Here is a 17,677-nt window from a genome sequence, read left to right on the forward strand (position 1 = left end):
TTCGTCAAAGCGAAGTGAATCTTAACCCGCCGTCAGGTATTTAACATTCCACACTGACTCTGAAAGTCTCTAAAACAATACCTATCAATATCTTACCGACATTCCGGGTGCTCCCACATCTCCTTTTTCTCCGCTCGGACCACGGAGTCCAGAAGACCCATTATTACCAGCAGATCCACGCACACCCTTTGAACCAGGGCTTCCTTCGTCACCTTGCGGACCTGGCGGCTGATAAACCTCTTCTCTTTCACCAACAGGCGCATCACCCTTTTCTCCTTTTTTCCCTTGGTCTCCTTCAAAACCATTAGAACCCTAAAGGAAAGATGAAGCTTGACAAATCTCTGGAATTTACAGTCTACATGTACAGTGTATGGACCAAAATAAACAGTTAGCGTGAAGTTCCTTAACCCTTTACTTCCTAAGATCAGTATGCATATTCTCCATACAACTCCCTGGACATTTACTAGGGTTCTGACAAGGAGTGGTCAAAATGTTGTGGATTTACGAGGCGTAACGGAATGAGTCCACAATATCAACTTCAAAGAAAACGATTCTTTCAGTACGTGACCATTGTGTGAAACGTTGACGCGAGCACCGTTGTCTGTGCTCTTATCGACAACGGCAAATTGACCAATCAGATTGCGCCACCACCGCCAATTCTGGTAAAAATCCTAAATTGTTACTCGGTGGGTGTGAGATTTTAGAGTTGCAATACCTTCTGTCCAGGTGAACCATCAGGGCCTTGTGGACCACGTTGCCCAGTCGGTCCCTCTGCACCCTTGTTTCCATCTGTACCATTCATTCCAGGAAGTCCCTTTTCACCGGGCATACCTTTAGCCCCCTTAGGACCTTGGGGTCCTGGCGGACAATCAGGACACTTGTCCTTTCCACCTTGCTCTCCTAGTAATCCTTGTTTGCCCCTCTCTCCTGGGTTTCCTGGTGACCCTGGAGGCCCCTTAGCACCGACTTTGAGAGGTGGACAGGTAGTCTCTGGACAAAACAATGGCTCAGCTGAAAAAATGGAAAGTAACACAAAATTGTCATACTGTGCGGTACGTTTTTAAAGAAAAATTTATGTCATTTTACATGCGATCCTAAAGCACAGGACACTATACGATGGAAACGCAGTGTCGTTTGACCTCGCGGTAAATACAAGTCCCAAGGATGAGAAGCTTCTGGAGCATCATCTCATGTCTCAGAGCCCATCATCTGCTCCGAAAAATATACAAATATAATACCATAATAACTGTAACATACATGCAGCGTGGGTTGCACGCTGCTGGAGAAACTAAGAGTATATTTATGACTAGTAACACAAGCAATGACATTGTTAGTGGTCAAAAGCCCAGAAACATGTCAACAAAACTACCAAAAACTGTAAAAGGGTCAGACTGAATGATCTTTTACCGGAACGTCCAATAATGGTTACTTTGTGAGTCTGAACCGTTTTCAAGCAATTTAAAGGGTGAAGTTGGTCGACTTACGCCAGCCACTTCGAGGGGTAACTGTAATTAGGATATTTAATGTTCAAAGTAGTACAAAATGAAATCTGAACTCCACCAAAATAGCTTTGAAATCGCTTCAGATGCGCACCGTCAGTTGAAAACACAACACTTATGCAAGGTAAATAATATTCATTTTGAGCCAAACTAGACCACCCGTGATTGCAGTTCACCTTTTATCTCCCAGATCAAATTTGTAATTCTCCTTACTGTCAACCATACAATTCTTACATTGTTAGTTCAGAGAATTTAGTATTGGATCAACTAATTATCCCCAAATTAATATTATCCTTTATTCTCATCACTTACCTGGTTGACATTTTATTGATATTGTAAGAGGAAATTCTGTCTTAGTCATTCATGGGAGTTTAAGGGTTAAAATGCTGTGGCCCTGGTCGATCTTAATGTACTTCAACGGCATATTGAGTTCAAAAATGAAAAAGAAAACAACACAAAAACAGACTGGTTACCTTTTTTTCCTTTGGGTCCTAACTCGCCCTGAACTCCAACAAATCCTTTTTGTCCTGGTGGCCCATCCATACCTTTGGGTCCAGTTTCATCAATTCCTGGTTCGCCACGTGAACCTTTACTACCTTGCGGCCCCTCTTCACCAGGTAGTCCAGGATCTCCCAGCATACCTTGAACACCTGCAAAGGTGGAAGAAAAGGCGCAGTGGAGTCTGCGGACTGGCCATGAAAATATTTTACCAAGAGCTACTCCCTACCTCTTCTATTTACGTAATACAAAACAAATGTCACGAATCGTCCCTAAAATTGAGTGAGTGGTGTTAACAAGCTAAGTCAACTCTCAGAAACTCAAACTATAACTAACTTTATCCTTCTGCTTGCTCGAGTCAAATTTCCCAATTTGCAGTCAAACATTCTCAATTTCCCCTTACTTTAACTCCTGGTAAGGAAAACCTTTTTCGATTTCCCTGAGTCTGGAGTCAACCGTGATAACAACTTTTAACCTCCATCAAAGTCAGTTCAAATAAAGTAACCTATTCAACTTTGCGAACTTGAGCAGGAAAACGTGAATTGTAATAGGCATCATGAAGAGCCTTTAGAGGAGTTGTGGTTAGTAATACCTCCAGATACCTGCTTTTTCAATAGAGTAATAGAATAAACCATCTATGTAATGAACTGCTAAGATTGAGGAAAACACAAGTGGAAAAGATGAGATGGATTCTGAATCTGATTGGTTGAGGACACGATGCAGGTTTTCTTGAACAATCACAGAGAACAGTGAAGCAAACTAAATCATTGCCGTGTCCCATAACTTCCCCCGTTTAAAACGGGGAAAGGGAATGGGGAATCAAGGTAACCAAAGGACATTTTACCTGGAGTACCAGGTGCCCCTGGGGGACCAATTGGCCCTGTTTCACCAACTTCGCCTTTGGGTCCAAATACAGAAGCACCTGGAAAACCGGGGGGTCCTGTATCTCCTGGTTCACCAGACGGTCCACTCTCACCAGGACGTCCAGCCGTTCCTTTCATTCCCTGACCACCTGGTGGGCCTGGCACTCCACCCTGTCAAAATAAGAAAAGTATTTTAATAAATATGTATCAACAGTAATAACTCAATTGAAAAACCCTTTCCTTTCAAAGTGATCTGGGATCAAGAATCATGATTTAAATCCTCCCAAAAGAACGCGCCCTACCAAAAATGTCTATTTGCTTAACAACTGGATGTTATCATGAAACTTGCTGTTGTCAGTCCTATTGCAAGAGGAAATTATTTCTTGCCTTGACTAACAAACCTGATCAGTAACAATAATCTACAATGATTGTGAAGTGTTGAAGCCTGTCAGCACTTACTTGGTTGTAGAAGACACAATTGTAAAATTCAGGTGCTCAATACAGTTTTTTTAGTCCGAAAAATTCGTTATTGATCCAGTATACTGATCTATTTTGTAAAAATTTGCATAAGTTGTCTCTCATTTTCCTGTAATTTGGTTGATTTCTCTACACAAACCTTGAAATTGATTGGTTGCTGTGTTTATGTAAAGCTGTCTTATTGGTTGAAAAAAGGGTGCAATTTAGAGCATAAAATGGTGCGATTTGTAAATTAAACACACCAGCAAGAACCAATCAGATTGCAAGGAGCATGAATGATTTCAAAATGGATTTAATAAATTAATAAACTTACCCCTCTTTCTCCTGTTGAACCAGTAGGGCCAGCAGGTCCAGGGTTACCCTTCAAACCCTGAATCAAACACAAGTGTTAAAATTTATTAGAGGGAAAAAAACCCATCAAACAATATTTCAAATCTTCAAATACCTACCATAATAACGATGTGATCTTGGATTTTCAAAGGGAATATTAACTTTTTAAACTAAAATTTCCATTACAAAGGTATGTGTACTGTGGGCAAGGTATTTTCATCAAAAATCCCCATAGTCCTTTTTGATAAATAATTCTTTATTTCAGGTAGTGTTGTTAAAAAGGCATACAAAATCAGGCCAAACCAAATACAGTCAAACCTGTATTAAGCAGTCACCCAAGGGGAATGGCATGATTACCACTTAATACAGGTTGACCACTTGATACAGGTTCCACATAATAGGGGTTTTTAAATAAAGAAATGATAAACAATGGCATTTTATGCCATAATTGACTACTTAATGCACAAAAACTCACTCAAAAATGCTACCAACATTGACTTCAGGTGATAAATATGTTTTAAATTATTCTTCAAAGATTATTCTTAGTTTATCTGAGTGGTTCCACTTTAAGTGACCTTACAATACAGGTAGAGGATGATGCAAACAGGCCATTTGAACTTGGGTCCACAATTAAAAGTGGGTCAAGTCTAACTGAAACATTATAATTGCTGCAATTATGTAGCAAATCCCACAGAGAAAAATGTCATCAACATACCTTGTCACCATCAGGGCCAGGTCTACCCGGTTCACCTTGAGGCCCAGGCTCACCCTATTGAGAAAGCATGAACATTTTAAATTAAGTTACCTCGAATCCAAAGTTTCTTTTACACAGCCGATGCAAAAGTATCTAAATTCCTTTTTAAAATTAACTTGCAAGAAACTTCTAGTTACATTAAAAGTTCTCTTTTATCAAATTAGCTTTCACTTGTTCCCTTGAGGAGGATTCCACCTCAACTCCAAACAATTTCACAATCTTTACTTGCCATTTTTCACTCATTCCATACAAAAAGGAGTGATTGCACACACTCATGCAAAAGCAGGAAATTATAAAATGTAATTACATATTAATTAGCAGGGTATCTATGTTAATATATATATCTACCGGGGCACCAATGGTTCCATTATCTCCCTTGGCTCCAGCATTTCCCTGCAAAGCAAGTCAGATATAAATCTTCATGAACCTACATAACCAAACATTATCAGGCCATGCTCCCCAAAGGTGTCATATCTGAATACATTTAACCCTTTACACCCTAACATCAGTTTGTATATCCTCCATTCTGTTCTCCATACATTTCCTAGGGTGCTAGCAAGGAGAATTTGTTTAACAATCAAGAACTTCTTTAGTTGGTGGTCATTTCCTTTATTCCTGTGAATTTAATGTTAGATTCAGGGTTGATATTATAAGGAGGAATTAGATGCATGTCACTCTTAAGGGTTTAAGCATTAAAAGGATTTATTTGTTTCACTTTTCTTTGTTCATAGTTATAAAGACTGTAAACAAATAATCAAACAAGCTGTGACTGCCCTGAAATGACCACACACAAATATATGCATTTCTGCAGCTATGATACAGTGGAACAACTGCTCAATGGCTATACTATGAGAACAGAGGAAAGAATCTTTGGTAGGGAGGTGGTCAATACAAGAAGGTAGGACTAATTCTCCTTCCGAAAAAAAAATGCTCATTGCAGCTAATAATTTATGCAACACACTATCAAACAACATCATTAACAGAGAAACCAAAACTTTATGCTCCGAAGAAGTAAAGCTGCTTGAGCAAGAGGTCTAATATTTTACCACGGACAGTGTTCATCAGTTAGTGATTAACTAGTTGTTATCAAGTGGTTATTTTGGCAGTTAAGAGGCACTGTAGTGGCCCTCAACACTTTTCACCCCAACATCAGTATCCATTTTCTTTATACGCCTCTCTACACATATCCTTTGTTATTGACTAGGAAAATTTATTTAACAATCACAGCTTCTTAGAATGGTGATCCTTTTCTTTATCCTCATGATCTTAATATTTAATTCAGCAGTATAACAATAGGAAGAAATTAGATGCTGGTCTCTCTTAGGGGTTAAAGGGTTAACACTGCAGTGATTGTATGAACTGCCAACCATAAATGACAGTGGCCACTACAAAGAGGTGGTTACTAGTGGGGGATCAAGTGTACTTCATTTACCTCATCTCCAGGATCACCCTCTACTCCAACAGGGCCTGGGTCTCCAACTGGTCCTTGCGCTCCTTTTTTACCCCTCTCTGTTGGCGGGTCTCCTTTTTCTCCCTTGGCACCATCACTACCCTACAACAGGACAAATAATACACTGAGTAACCCTTTAACTCCCAAGATCTGATTGTTTAATCTCCCCTCCAGTTGCTATACATTTCCTTGTAATTAGGTTGCAAGAATTTGGTGTTAGATCAATATAAAAACTTCTTCCTGACAAGTTTGAGTATTCTCATTACCTTTTTGCCAGATAATGAATGAATATTATAGGGAGAGAAGATACATGATAATCACTTCTGGGAGTTAAAAGGTTAATAATGGTAATAGGACTGAGTGGAGTCCAGTTCCATCTGTAATCATGCAAGTGATCAACAAAATTAGATGATCAAGAAGCAGGAGTCTGATTTGTTAATCATGAGTATGTCTACAGAATTGGAGTCCTGTTACCAATTAATCATAACAGTTACAATTTCAAAAAAAAAATACATTTGAGACTACCCTTACCAAAATTAAGTACACTTTTAGTATACTATTTCTGTAATCAAAGTGTACTGCAAATAAGTTACACAAAGTGTACTTTCAGTAGACTTGAAGTATAGTTTACAGAGCTACTAAAAGTATACTTGCAGTATACTCAGTGTAGTCAGTATCATGCAACTACAAAGAGAAATAGCTATACAGTTCAATTTACCAAGAATGGTACTTTAAATTTTGGAGAGTTGCAGTTCTTTTTAAAGTGTTCTCAGCTTTGTGAACATTCTGATAGAATTCATTATATTGCCATCTTGAAGCTGCTGGAGCCTAACCCAAAAATTAGCCTTTCAAAGGATAAGTTCACAAATGCTATGGTTAATCACATTGTTCCTGTTAAGAAAGCAAAAGGAGCATTTGTTGCAGTTCCTGTCATGGATATTATTTCAATGTGTGTTTCTGTCAACATCAGTGATTCTACAAATGCTGATTTTGTGTGTAAGCTTCCAAATAGGTTTGAAAAGGACTAGGCAGTAGTTACAGGGCTCGACACTAACTTTTGAACTTACTAGCCTTGTGGTTAGTGATAACTTAGACTTTACTAGCCAAAAATTTTTTTACTAGCTAAATAAATGAATGAATTGTGTCAGTTCTAATTTTGTTGAATGGGCCTCATGTTTTCCTCACATCAAATCTCTAGGTCAACAAATCACAAAGAAAAATCTAGCAATTTTCCCACAAAGACTTTCAGGACTCTGTTTTTCTTTGAGATGTTCTCGGAAAAATATTGAGACCTGAAGACATTGTAAAAACTGTTGAGACTTCTTCACAGAAGAAATGTTTCAAAAGCAAAACAAAAAATCCTGGAAACCTTTGTTGGTGAAATTTGATGGCAATAAATGCCTGATTTAAATGTCAAAGAGGATCAGTCCTTCTTATCTAATTATTTCTGTAGTTGTAAACTTTGTCAGTAAGCATACGATGACATGTGTTTTCACAGTTAATGAAATGTTATCCCTTTACAGTGCTGCACGAATTTGTGCATGATTTTATTTGGAAGTTCATGTTTTGTTGTACATATTTCACAAGAAAATTGATGTGTGCTTTCAGAAAATGCTGTCTTGTCTGTCAAATATTTCTTTCAACATAATAACATGTTCAGTTACCTGTTTAGGGGTCACACAGTGAAAAGTAAACAGACCTTTTTTTTTAATACAGATGTAAATTTGCAATGGTGCTGAACATCATGTGCCTAGTAACATGATAGATCCACAAAGACATTGCGAGAAAAGTGTTTGTGTTTGTCTTCTTTGAAGAAAGACAGAAACTAGTTTAGTCAAATTTAGTTTGTTTACTAGCCAGTGTCTAGTGGAAAATAATTGAAAACCACTAGCCAAAACTGAATTTTTACTAGTCTGTGGCTTGTTGGCTTCTGTTAGTGTCAAGCTTTGCAGTTACAATGACTTCAAAGAATATTTATGTTAATGCGCCATGCAGACCTGTGTGTGTGGATTGTATTTTCAAAGTTGAAAGCTAATATACAGTGTAATATAATTCTTCTGAGAAGATAACTTTGCTGTGCAGGCTTTTTCTGGTTTGTAGTACAGTATACCTGTAAACCAGCCAATCTGATTGTGTAAATGTATATGATCTTGTCGACTGAAGCCTAATTAGTACCTTTTTAGTATAGTTATTTCCTACTACTCTCATTTGTGTGAGACATTAAAGTAATTATGATCTTTATCAACTGAAGCATCAGTACTTTTTCAGTAGAGTTATTTCCCACTTAATCAGACCTGAACTTGATTTACATTTGTGTCAAACACTTAAAGTATACTTGTACCCTACATCAACAACAAAGAAAATGATTTTCACTTGAGCAGTATACTTAAAGTATACTTGTACCCTACATCAACAACAAAGAAAATGATTTTCACTCGAGCAGTATACTTAAAGTATACTTGTACCCTACATCAACAACAAAGAAAACGATTTTCACTTGAGCAGTATACTTAAAGTGTACTTCAAAAATGGTACTGCAAATGTACTTAAGTAAGTGCAGTACTATTGAAGCATTATTGAAGTATGATTGCAGTATAACCACTATTGACGCAGTATACTTGTAGTATACTTAAAGTATACTTCAAGGCTATCTTTTTTGGTAAGGGTAACACCAAAATAAAAATTCCTTCATTTTGTAAATTCCCCATCTCTGAGTGTAAAAAAAATTAAACTGTTCTACAAGTTGTTCATGGGTATTATTCAAGAGGGAGTTGATTAATTTGGTAGAATTGTGCAGCTGATGCTATAGAAGCGCATACTTTGGTTGGTAAAGAATTGCATCTTATCAAGCTATTAAAATCCCTTGTAAAGCGTCTAAAGCAGGACTCTAAATCTTGATTCCAATGACACCTAACAGACTGCTGGATCAAGTCTGTCAATTTCTTCTTTGATTCACTAAATCAAGAACTTCATCAAACAAATCTATCCTGCACTGTTGAATGACCTTTGTATTCAAACAGATCAATGTAATCTAGGACAGTCACCTCTGCAAATTCTCTATGTGTGACTCTAAGTAAAGTGAAGCAAGAGACAAACGAAATTTTCTTCTCAAAAAAACTCTAGATCATCCCATAGGCTTATTGAGGGGTACAAAGTGGCATTGTTTAATATCATAAAAAAATCCATAAACAGACCCAAAATGCTGAATTTTCAGGTTCCACCCCTGACCAAAAAAGCCCTATTAGTGTATTCAGTTATGAGGGTCAAAGATGCATTTAGCACATAGACTGCTACATGTAAACAACAGTAAGTGGTCTGAAAGGTACTTACAGGAGATCCTGGTTCACCGTTTTGTCCCGTGTTATTCTGCTAAATGCAAAGTAAAATAATTGTAACCATGCAATATCGGTTGTGTCCTCGTGTACCGGTACACAAAAGAAGGAAACATTAACGAACTGCGTCATAACTCCATGTATGGTTATGAAAACAAAAGGAATTCCCTCGTGTACCGGTACACCAGGACAGCCCCCCAATATCATTAACTTAACCCTCTAACTCCCAAGATCTCATCAGTAATTCTCCTTACTGTCTACCATACAGTTCTTGTGATGTTAGTTTGGAGAATTTGGTATTGGATCAACTGATAATCTCCTAATTGATATTTTTCTTTTTTTCTCATCACTTGTCGGCTTGATATTGTATTGATATTGTAAGGAGAAATTCTGTCTTGGTCACTCCTGGGAGTTAAAGGGTTAAAGTAGTAAGTGCTACATGTACAGGTGATTCAATTTTGCTCACTTTTGCCGGTAATGGATGCATTTATATAACAAATAGATTCCAAGTTGCCATGCGTCTGTTCAGTAATAGATCACAGATAACATCAAAATGTGGTAAGAACAAAAAAGTGGCACACGAGGCGCAGCTGAGTGTGTCACTGATGTTCTTACCACATTTTGACGTCCTCTCTGATCTATGTTACTGAACGGACACACAACAACTTGGAATCTATTTTGTTTATATAATAAAGAATTTTAAAAAAATTTAATGATCAGGTCATCTATACGTCTGTCCTCCAATAGATCATATGTGAGAACCAATCAGAATGCATGCATAACTGAGCTTATTATATAATTCAGATTAGGACATGATTGTAATATGGTGTCTATTAAAGTAACTACACAAAAAGAGAGCCAGTAACAACAATGGTCACCAGGGCTTCTAGAGTACACTGAAAGTAGTAAAACAAAGTCATATATTACCCCTCCTGGAATATCTTTTTCAGGTGGACCAACAATTTCAAATTCGCCTGGATCTCCTTCCTCTCCAGGTGGACCCTAAAGCAAACAAAAGTATAAAAGTGTAACCAAATGCACCCTTCTGAAGAACATGGAAAAAAATTTATCAGCTCGACCAATTATACCAGCCAATGACAGAGCATGTATGCTCTTCATGATGTTCTCTGTACATATCCTATGGTGTTGACAAGGAGAATTCACTCCACGATCAAGAGCTTCTTAAGTTGGTGATCATTTCCTTAATGTGTGATTTAAGGGTGATATTGTGAGGAAAAATTAGATGCTAGTCACTCGAAGGAATGTAGATCTAATAAATTAAGTAATACTAGATATTTATTATTACCAACATGGTTAATATCATTATCACAGTCATTATTATCATCAATATTATTATCATTATTATTAGCTTTCTTTAGGAGTGGAAGCACTAATTATCTTACGATAATCAAACAATAAATCAGGTCCTTGGGGTGGGAGATTTGACAATCTAGGTATATTTATCAAACCATTCCAAAAATAGAAAGAAAAACTAGCTAACTTTAACCATTTTTGTCTGATGTTGTGGATAAATGAAGTTCAGGAGGAGCATTTCTTTGATTCATTACACAGGGTTAGGGTTAGGGTTTGCAAAATATAGCCTCTCTAAAAATGACAGACTGTGTACTTGAGTGCTTTATTTTGGGTAATGTTGAATTACTAGCAATTTTTTGTTTTTTTTTTCAAGTTAACACACGAAAAAGACCTTAAGCTAGACCCAAATATGATGAATTATCTAGGGAAAAAGATTCTTCAGTTTTATCAACTGAGTTGATTATAAAAATGGGCCACCAAAAAGAGTTTCTAAAGCTGAAGTTATGTGCATTGGCCCTTCATCAGAGCAAAATAGAGAGAAAGCTGGGAGCTTGCTAGCTGTGACTTGAAACTGTGGCCTAATGTACCTAGAGCTGTACATGCAATTGCAATGTCATAAATACAGTAGACAGATAAAGTTGTCTGGATTTCTTTGTGTCATTGTAAGAAGAATATGTACTTACCATGTCTCCTTTCTCTCCTTCCAACAACAGTAGATCCCCATCAGCTGGTGAACCCTTAAAAGGAAAGTTCAGAAGAATTCATTTGTAATGTGAAAAAAAAGGTGTTGATAGTTTTGAAGTCCAGATCTCTTGCTACAGATTTACTTTGCTTAAATACGTATAGGTTATTCACTGAGCTATAGCTTCATGCATTTCCTCCTTAAAGTTTTTTTTTCACAAAAGTCCAAAGTTCTTGTTATTGCTACCCTAGTCCAGTTCCACTTGACTTACATCTTCTCCTTGAGGTCCTTGCTTCCCTTTTTCACCCTGCAAAAAAGAAAAAATTGAAGACATTGAAGCATTCATGAGTGATAAGTATCTATAAAAGATGTGTGCAGATGATACCTCATGTATAAGGGATAAAATAGCATATTAAGTATTAGAAAGTGTGATGAATTCCTAACAGAAGCAGACAATTTGATGAGCCCAATCAACTGTTGCAACTGTTTTCAACTGAATAATCAACTTGAACAAACAGATCTACAAACTTGTGCTTACCCTCTCACCAATGGGGCCTTGGTTTCCCTGAAAAGTAAATCAAAGGTGAAGAATATACATTTTAATTCTGTCTATACCAGTTTTTTTTTTTTTTTTGACAATAACAGAATGTTACATGATCAAAATTATGTTGAATTTATTTTGATGAGAGAGAAAACTTTCAGTACACATACATTTGTACACATGTGTACAATTGTTAAATTGCCATAACTTTGTTCATTTTGCAAACCACTTTCAAACCAGCTTTAAATCTGCTCATTTCAAATTATAAAGCACATGCAAGCCAAAAAAGCTTTCTAACTAATGGTTATAAACAATTATAAAACGCTAAAAAATTTTAGCTAAGAAAAACTGATAGGCAAATTCAAGGAGTGTAGGAATTTTTCTTACAATAGTGGCAAATTAATTACTTACAGGTATACCAGGGGGACCAACTTCTCCAAGTGGGCCCTAATAGAGGGGAAAATTATACTGTGGTTAAGGAGAAACAAATTTGAGACTTGAAGAACCTACCACTTAATACAGGGTGGCTGCTTAATACAGTTCCCCTTAATACAAGTTTGACTGTACTTGTATACTGCTATACTTCAACTAGACATTAACCAAGCCTTCATGAAAGCCCCTCTTGCAAAAGTGTGGCAAAAAACCAACATAATCACCCCACCAAACAATTCAGAGGAACACATCACAAAGAGCTTCACAAAACTGGAGTTAAAGCTACAAACTCCTAAAACTGTGGACAAATCCACAAGCCTGAGGTGCAATAGTCTAATTACACACCTGATTTGTTGGGCTGAAAATTTTCTGGGGCAATCACAAAGCACAGTGAAACAAAACACCAATGAAATCTCTGATCAGTTTCCAATAGAAAATGTGATTTTGAGTGACCATTAGTTAATAGTTACATGAAAACAGTGAGAAGCTTCTATTCCAATTTCAAGGGAGCCAATGGACTGCTCTTAAAGTACTTACTGATGGTCCCATTTCTCCCTTGGCTCCTGTGTCACCCTAACAACAACAAAAAATGAGTTATCAGCAATTGATTCCTTAAGTGAAAAGAAGAGGTAGGATGAAGTAGATATAGAGGCTATAGTTTTTTTATATTTAAAGCAATAATACACACCATATTTCCATGAATAAACACCCAGGGTGCTTATTCAAAATTTTATCTAAGAGGAGGAGGGTGCTTATTAGAAAGAAGGCAATTATTTGAGGGGGGCACTTATCAATCTCCTGTACTGATTCCCTTGAAGTTGAAGCATGAAAAGTTATAACTAAAGAGGCAATAGAAACAGGTCTTCCTTGTTTCTCTGCTACTTAGAAAGTGAGGGAGGAGGGGGAGGGGGTAAGGGAGATACTTATCATTCTCCTGTACTGATTCCCTTGTAGTTGAAGCATGAAAAGTTATAAATAAAGATGCAATAAAAACAGGTCTTCCCTGTATCTCTGCTATTTGGAAAGTGAGGGAGGAGAGGGGGAGTGCTTATGTGATGGGGGTACTTGTTTGATATTCTGGCTCAGGGGTTGGGCATTATGCAGGGGAGGAGGCTTATTAACTTCAATAACAACAATTATTGTTTCTATGTGCCAAATTTTGGACAAAATGGTCAAATATGGGAATCTTTCAAATTCAGTGTTTAATGTTTGACATGAATTCAGGCTATGGGGGGAATATACCCCACAGACCCTCTTCTCTCTTCTCCAGGACCTTCTGTTGAAGGCAAAGTACACTGATTTGTGTCTAAGTTGGACCATTTGAGCGGCATCATTTATGCAGCTAATGCATTACCGGCTTTCCTTTTGTTGCAGTAATTGGCCCATCATAGGGGTCACCCTAAAAATAATTTCAAAAAACGATATTAAATTAATAATTTCTGATGTTTGATTACTGATTTAAAAATTATAAACTGACAAATTAACTTTGCAAAGTTTGAGATATTGTTAACACAACTGATAGCACTGCCACTATGAACACAACTGATAGCACCACCACTATGGGGATTTTTTTTCATCATGGACAATGAGAGTAAATTGGCACATGCAAACCTTTCATTCCCAACATTTGATTATAGATTTCCTTAAAACTCTCTACCATAAGTTTCTCTTCATTTTAGCTCTAAGAAATTGATGTTAAACCAAACAATGTATTTTGGTTGCCTCAAACTTCATTGATATTGAAAGTAGAAATTCCTATTTGGTCTTTCCTGCAACAAAAAAGGTTAAGGGTCATACCACAGGGCCTTTAGGTCCTTGCTCTCCAGGATCTCCTGCTACCCCTATTGTACCATCTGTTCCTGTGCGGCCAGGTTCTCCCTAACAAGAAAGCATTTGAGCAGTTAGCATGTGGAAAATGTTTGGACATATTTCATCATTGAATGATTGTGATAAAAAAAATTTGCATAATTAGGTCTTCTGTATTACAGGTTTTATTTCCTTATGAATCCCACCTTGTTTTGTTCATCAAGTCATTCAAGTTCTAGGTCTATGAGAACTAAGGCAAGCTACTCTGACTTTCAATTTCAAGTGAGCTAATGAGCCTCTAAACACACAACCAACGCTTGATCTATGCTAAACTCAATGTTAATCCTACTGCACATTCTGGCTTCCCTGACCTGTACCATAAAAAAACTTTTTCATAGTAATCACACTTTTCTTTTTTTTTTCCAAAGCCTAGCCAATATATATTTTCTGATTTGCAGAGATCTTGTAATCCAGGTTTTAAATTGTGAATGACTACTTATCAATGTTGGATGTTGAATAAAGTTTCTTGTAAATGGTTTGTAGTTAACAAAAACAAAAAACAAATACTTTTAGCCTCTCAAACCAATTAGTTGACAGAAGTATTGTACATGTATAGCAATGTCTATTCAAACCATTTTGTTTTTTTATTCAAGTTGTATGCTGAGTGTTACCTTATCACCATCACATCCGCAGAGTCCCATGAAACCTTTTGGTCCAGCAATTCCTGGGACTCCCTAGAATTTAAATGGATCAAAACGATGTTTAATTCTGTCAGAAGCAGTGGTATACCACACATGTTAACCATTTAAACATGAAAACCATACACATACAGAATGAAGAAAAGTGCTCTTTGAATGCAAAAGCTAATTGAAATACCAGTACTTACAGGTATACCATTGATGCCAGGAAATCCAGGCACTCCAATCATTCCCTGCAATAAAAAATTACATATACATTTTAACAAGCAAAGAATTCAAGACAAGGTATTAATTTGAGGGAATAAAAAAAGTTGTATTAAGAAATGTTAGCAACATTTCAGGTACAAACATTGGAGGAAACAGTCAGTCTGTGAAATGAGTACACTGAGAAAGGCTTTTGTTTAAAATTAACCTCATTTCCCTTCTATCCTAATCAACCCTTTCACTCCAAAAATTAAGATATTTTCCACAATGTCTGCCATTCATTTTTTACAATTTTAGCCCAGAGATCAAACTAAATCCTAAAAAATAAAATATTTTATCTTTCTTTTGTTTTTCACACTGACTCCTCTAAGAATGACTGTAAAGTTTTCTTCTTAATTGTACATCATTGCTCATTTTGATGGAATTTCCTTTACTAAAATCATTGCCCCTTTCTTCATCTTTAACCAGCAGAAATAACAGCTCGTTACACTGATAAAACTTTGCATCTCAAATTATCCTATTTTCAAAGTTGATTAAGAATATATCCTTTGCTTTTATTTTACCTGATCTCCTTGTGTTCCTGTAGGGCCCTGTACTCCAGCCTCCCCCTTAAACAGAAATTAAAAAATCATAAACAATATTAATATGCATTCAAGGTCTAGTGAAACCTACTCTAACAGACATTCCTTTCTGGACATTTCCCATGAAGAGACAAAAACCTATTCCCATCAAACAAATGAAGACTGACAGAAACTTTTTCACTCCTGGGTGTGTCTAATCACAAAGAGAAGAGGCTAAAGGATTTCTCTGTGAAGACAGAACATGACAACTGAGTACCACACCCAGTGTTTTTATCAAATGTTCAAAAATGCTTGCCAATTATTGTAGGTGTGTCATACCTGATAAAGAGAAGGGGCTCATCAAGAAAGAGGGGAGCAACAAATAGGCCATACTCCCCTTTCTTAGTTTTTATAAGTAAACCTTTTTGTCTTTCACATAGCATTGTTCAATCAGAGGTTAATATCATATCAATCTCAGAACTTCCCTTAATTCAAATTCACTGTCAAACAATTTTTTTTTTAATAAAAAGCTATCTGCCATTCAAAGTCAGATTACCTGAATATGCACACTAAATGCCTATGGTAACAGGTTGTTCTCTCAAATGAAATAACAAGGGACACCAAATGTAAAAAATTATCCTGTATTGTGCCTTGCTGCAAAACCATGAATGGGTTATAGGGGAAACAGATGCTTGCAATTTCACCCCCAATTTCTCCATTGCCTCAGGCTGGTAATTTCTAGGTCCACCCCTAGAGCTCATGTAAGCAGCTCACATTGGATTTTTTACCAAAATGAAACAAATCTGGAAACATCACCTTGTAGCCTTTGGGGCCTTGTAATCCATCTTTTCCAGCAGGACCCTAAAGGACAAAGACAAACATGAAATCTTAGAAACATAACAACCTTAAATTAAGGGGTCCAGTCAGTTCATCTCTTGTTTTTGTTTTCATATGGAAAACCATTCATAATTGTTATAACAACAAACAAATGGTAAAGTGACTGAAATTTTATCAGCAGTAGTAATGTAAAGAGGAAATCTTTAAGATTAATTCAAAGTAAAGGATAGGAAATCCCTGAGAAGAAAACAATAAAAAGGGTGGAATTCATGATATTATCATGTATCACTATAACTGGGTAACATTCCTAAAGGCGGCTGCGTGGCCAAGTGGTTAGGGTGTTGGCTCTTTAATTAGACTAGTGGTCTGGGTTCAAGCCCTTCATCCTTCTATTAAATGGATTTATTCTTGGTTGCTGCATGATCAACTCCTTGACTGCACTATGTCTATAGCATGGTCTGTCTCCTGAAAGTTGGGATTTTTGAACACTATGTTTATTTGTTCATTCACCTAGTCATTCATTTATAAAGTCACTCATGCATACTGGCCCTAGAAAGCCCCCATTGGGGTGGTGATAAATGAAGTATACATACACACATACACAACATACATACATATAGTTACATAGGTCATTTTAATTATCTATTATTAGTCCATACATTTTTCTCTCTCCTCAATTTAATTTCCTGCCGCATGCCTTAATCAATATAAAATGTGAACTGTATGACTGTGAACGCCTGGGGCACTTTAGGAAGGGTAAACAGTGCAAATTTTAAAATTACCAGTCACAACAGAGATCAGGGCAGACAAAAAAATAACAAACTACCCTACAGCTGATTAGCACCATAATTCATGTCATCTCTATAACATTTCAGAGATACTTTCCCTGATGTGTGGTTTTCTAAGTTTGACACTCAAGAACTTTACTGCAGTCACAAATTAACAAAGAAAAAAAACTTTCAAGTGTTATTGTCATACAAATTTATCAGTTTGCCATATATATATATTTGACAGAAAATATTTCTAACTTGAAACTGGACCTTGCAACCAGTGTTACTATATTTGCAATAAGTTTTAAGTGGTCTGAGATGAAGGACTTAAGGGAAGCACGTTCACCTAAGGTGAAAGTTCAAGTATTTAATTGCTGAAAAATGTCCAACTTCCTACATGCACGATATTTTAGATGGTGCTTCCATTCAATCATTTTCATTTGCTTCTGATTCTTTTTCATTCAAATTCAATGATTATAATCAAATCTCAAAATTGACCCTAATTTACACTGACTAAATACAGTCAAGTGACCTTATATCTGTCTCAAGGTAATACGCAAACATTCAAGAGGAAAAATTTTCCCAATGTTTCCTAAAGAATCTCAGTTTGTTCATTACCTGCACGAAGGG

General features: G+C 36.6%; 1 protein-coding gene across 2 annotated transcripts in view; it reads right to left on the bottom strand.

Annotated features, from left to right (window-relative positions):
• The window catches only part of LOC113675325 (uncharacterized), a 40,266-nt gene that overhangs the window by 18,368 nt on the left and 4,221 nt on the right, over positions 1–17,677 (bottom strand). Inside the window, exons 5-25 of one of the 2 annotated variants that reach the window (XM_089209198.1) lie at positions 16,257–16,301; positions 15,444–15,488; positions 14,865–14,909; positions 14,650–14,712; positions 13,970–14,050; positions 13,527–13,571; positions 12,710–12,745; positions 12,152–12,187; positions 11,738–11,764; positions 11,471–11,506; positions 11,201–11,254; positions 10,131–10,205; positions 9,202–9,237; positions 5,854–5,973; positions 4,770–4,814; positions 4,383–4,436; positions 3,651–3,707; positions 2,842–3,031; positions 1,973–2,149; positions 716–1,011; positions 97–312 (exon numbers count right to left, since the gene is read on the bottom strand). In XM_089209198.1, coding sequence (XP_089065324.1) covers positions 97–312; positions 716–1,011; positions 1,973–2,149; positions 2,842–3,031; positions 3,651–3,707; positions 4,383–4,436; positions 4,770–4,814; positions 5,854–5,973; positions 9,202–9,237; positions 10,131–10,205; positions 11,201–11,254; positions 11,471–11,506; positions 11,738–11,764; positions 12,152–12,187; positions 12,710–12,745; positions 13,527–13,571; positions 13,970–14,050; positions 14,650–14,712; positions 14,865–14,909; positions 15,444–15,488; positions 16,257–16,301 — 1,779 coding nt within the window. Of the gene's footprint in view, positions 1–96; positions 313–715; positions 1,012–1,972; positions 2,150–2,841; positions 3,032–3,650; positions 3,708–4,382; positions 4,437–4,769; positions 4,815–5,853; positions 5,974–9,201; positions 9,241–10,130; positions 10,206–11,200; positions 11,255–11,470; positions 11,507–11,737; positions 11,765–12,151; positions 12,188–12,709; positions 12,746–13,526; positions 13,572–13,969; positions 14,051–14,649; positions 14,713–14,864; positions 14,910–15,443; positions 15,489–16,256; positions 16,302–17,677 lie in introns of both variants that reach the window. The other variant, XM_089209197.1, reaches the window with a different exon arrangement.

Source organism: Pocillopora damicornis, chromosome 6 (genome assembly GCF_964200805.1).
Source record: "Pocillopora damicornis chromosome 6, jaPocDami1.2, whole genome shotgun sequence".
Lineage (NCBI taxonomy): Eukaryota > Metazoa > Cnidaria > Anthozoa > Scleractinia > Pocilloporidae > Pocillopora > Pocillopora damicornis.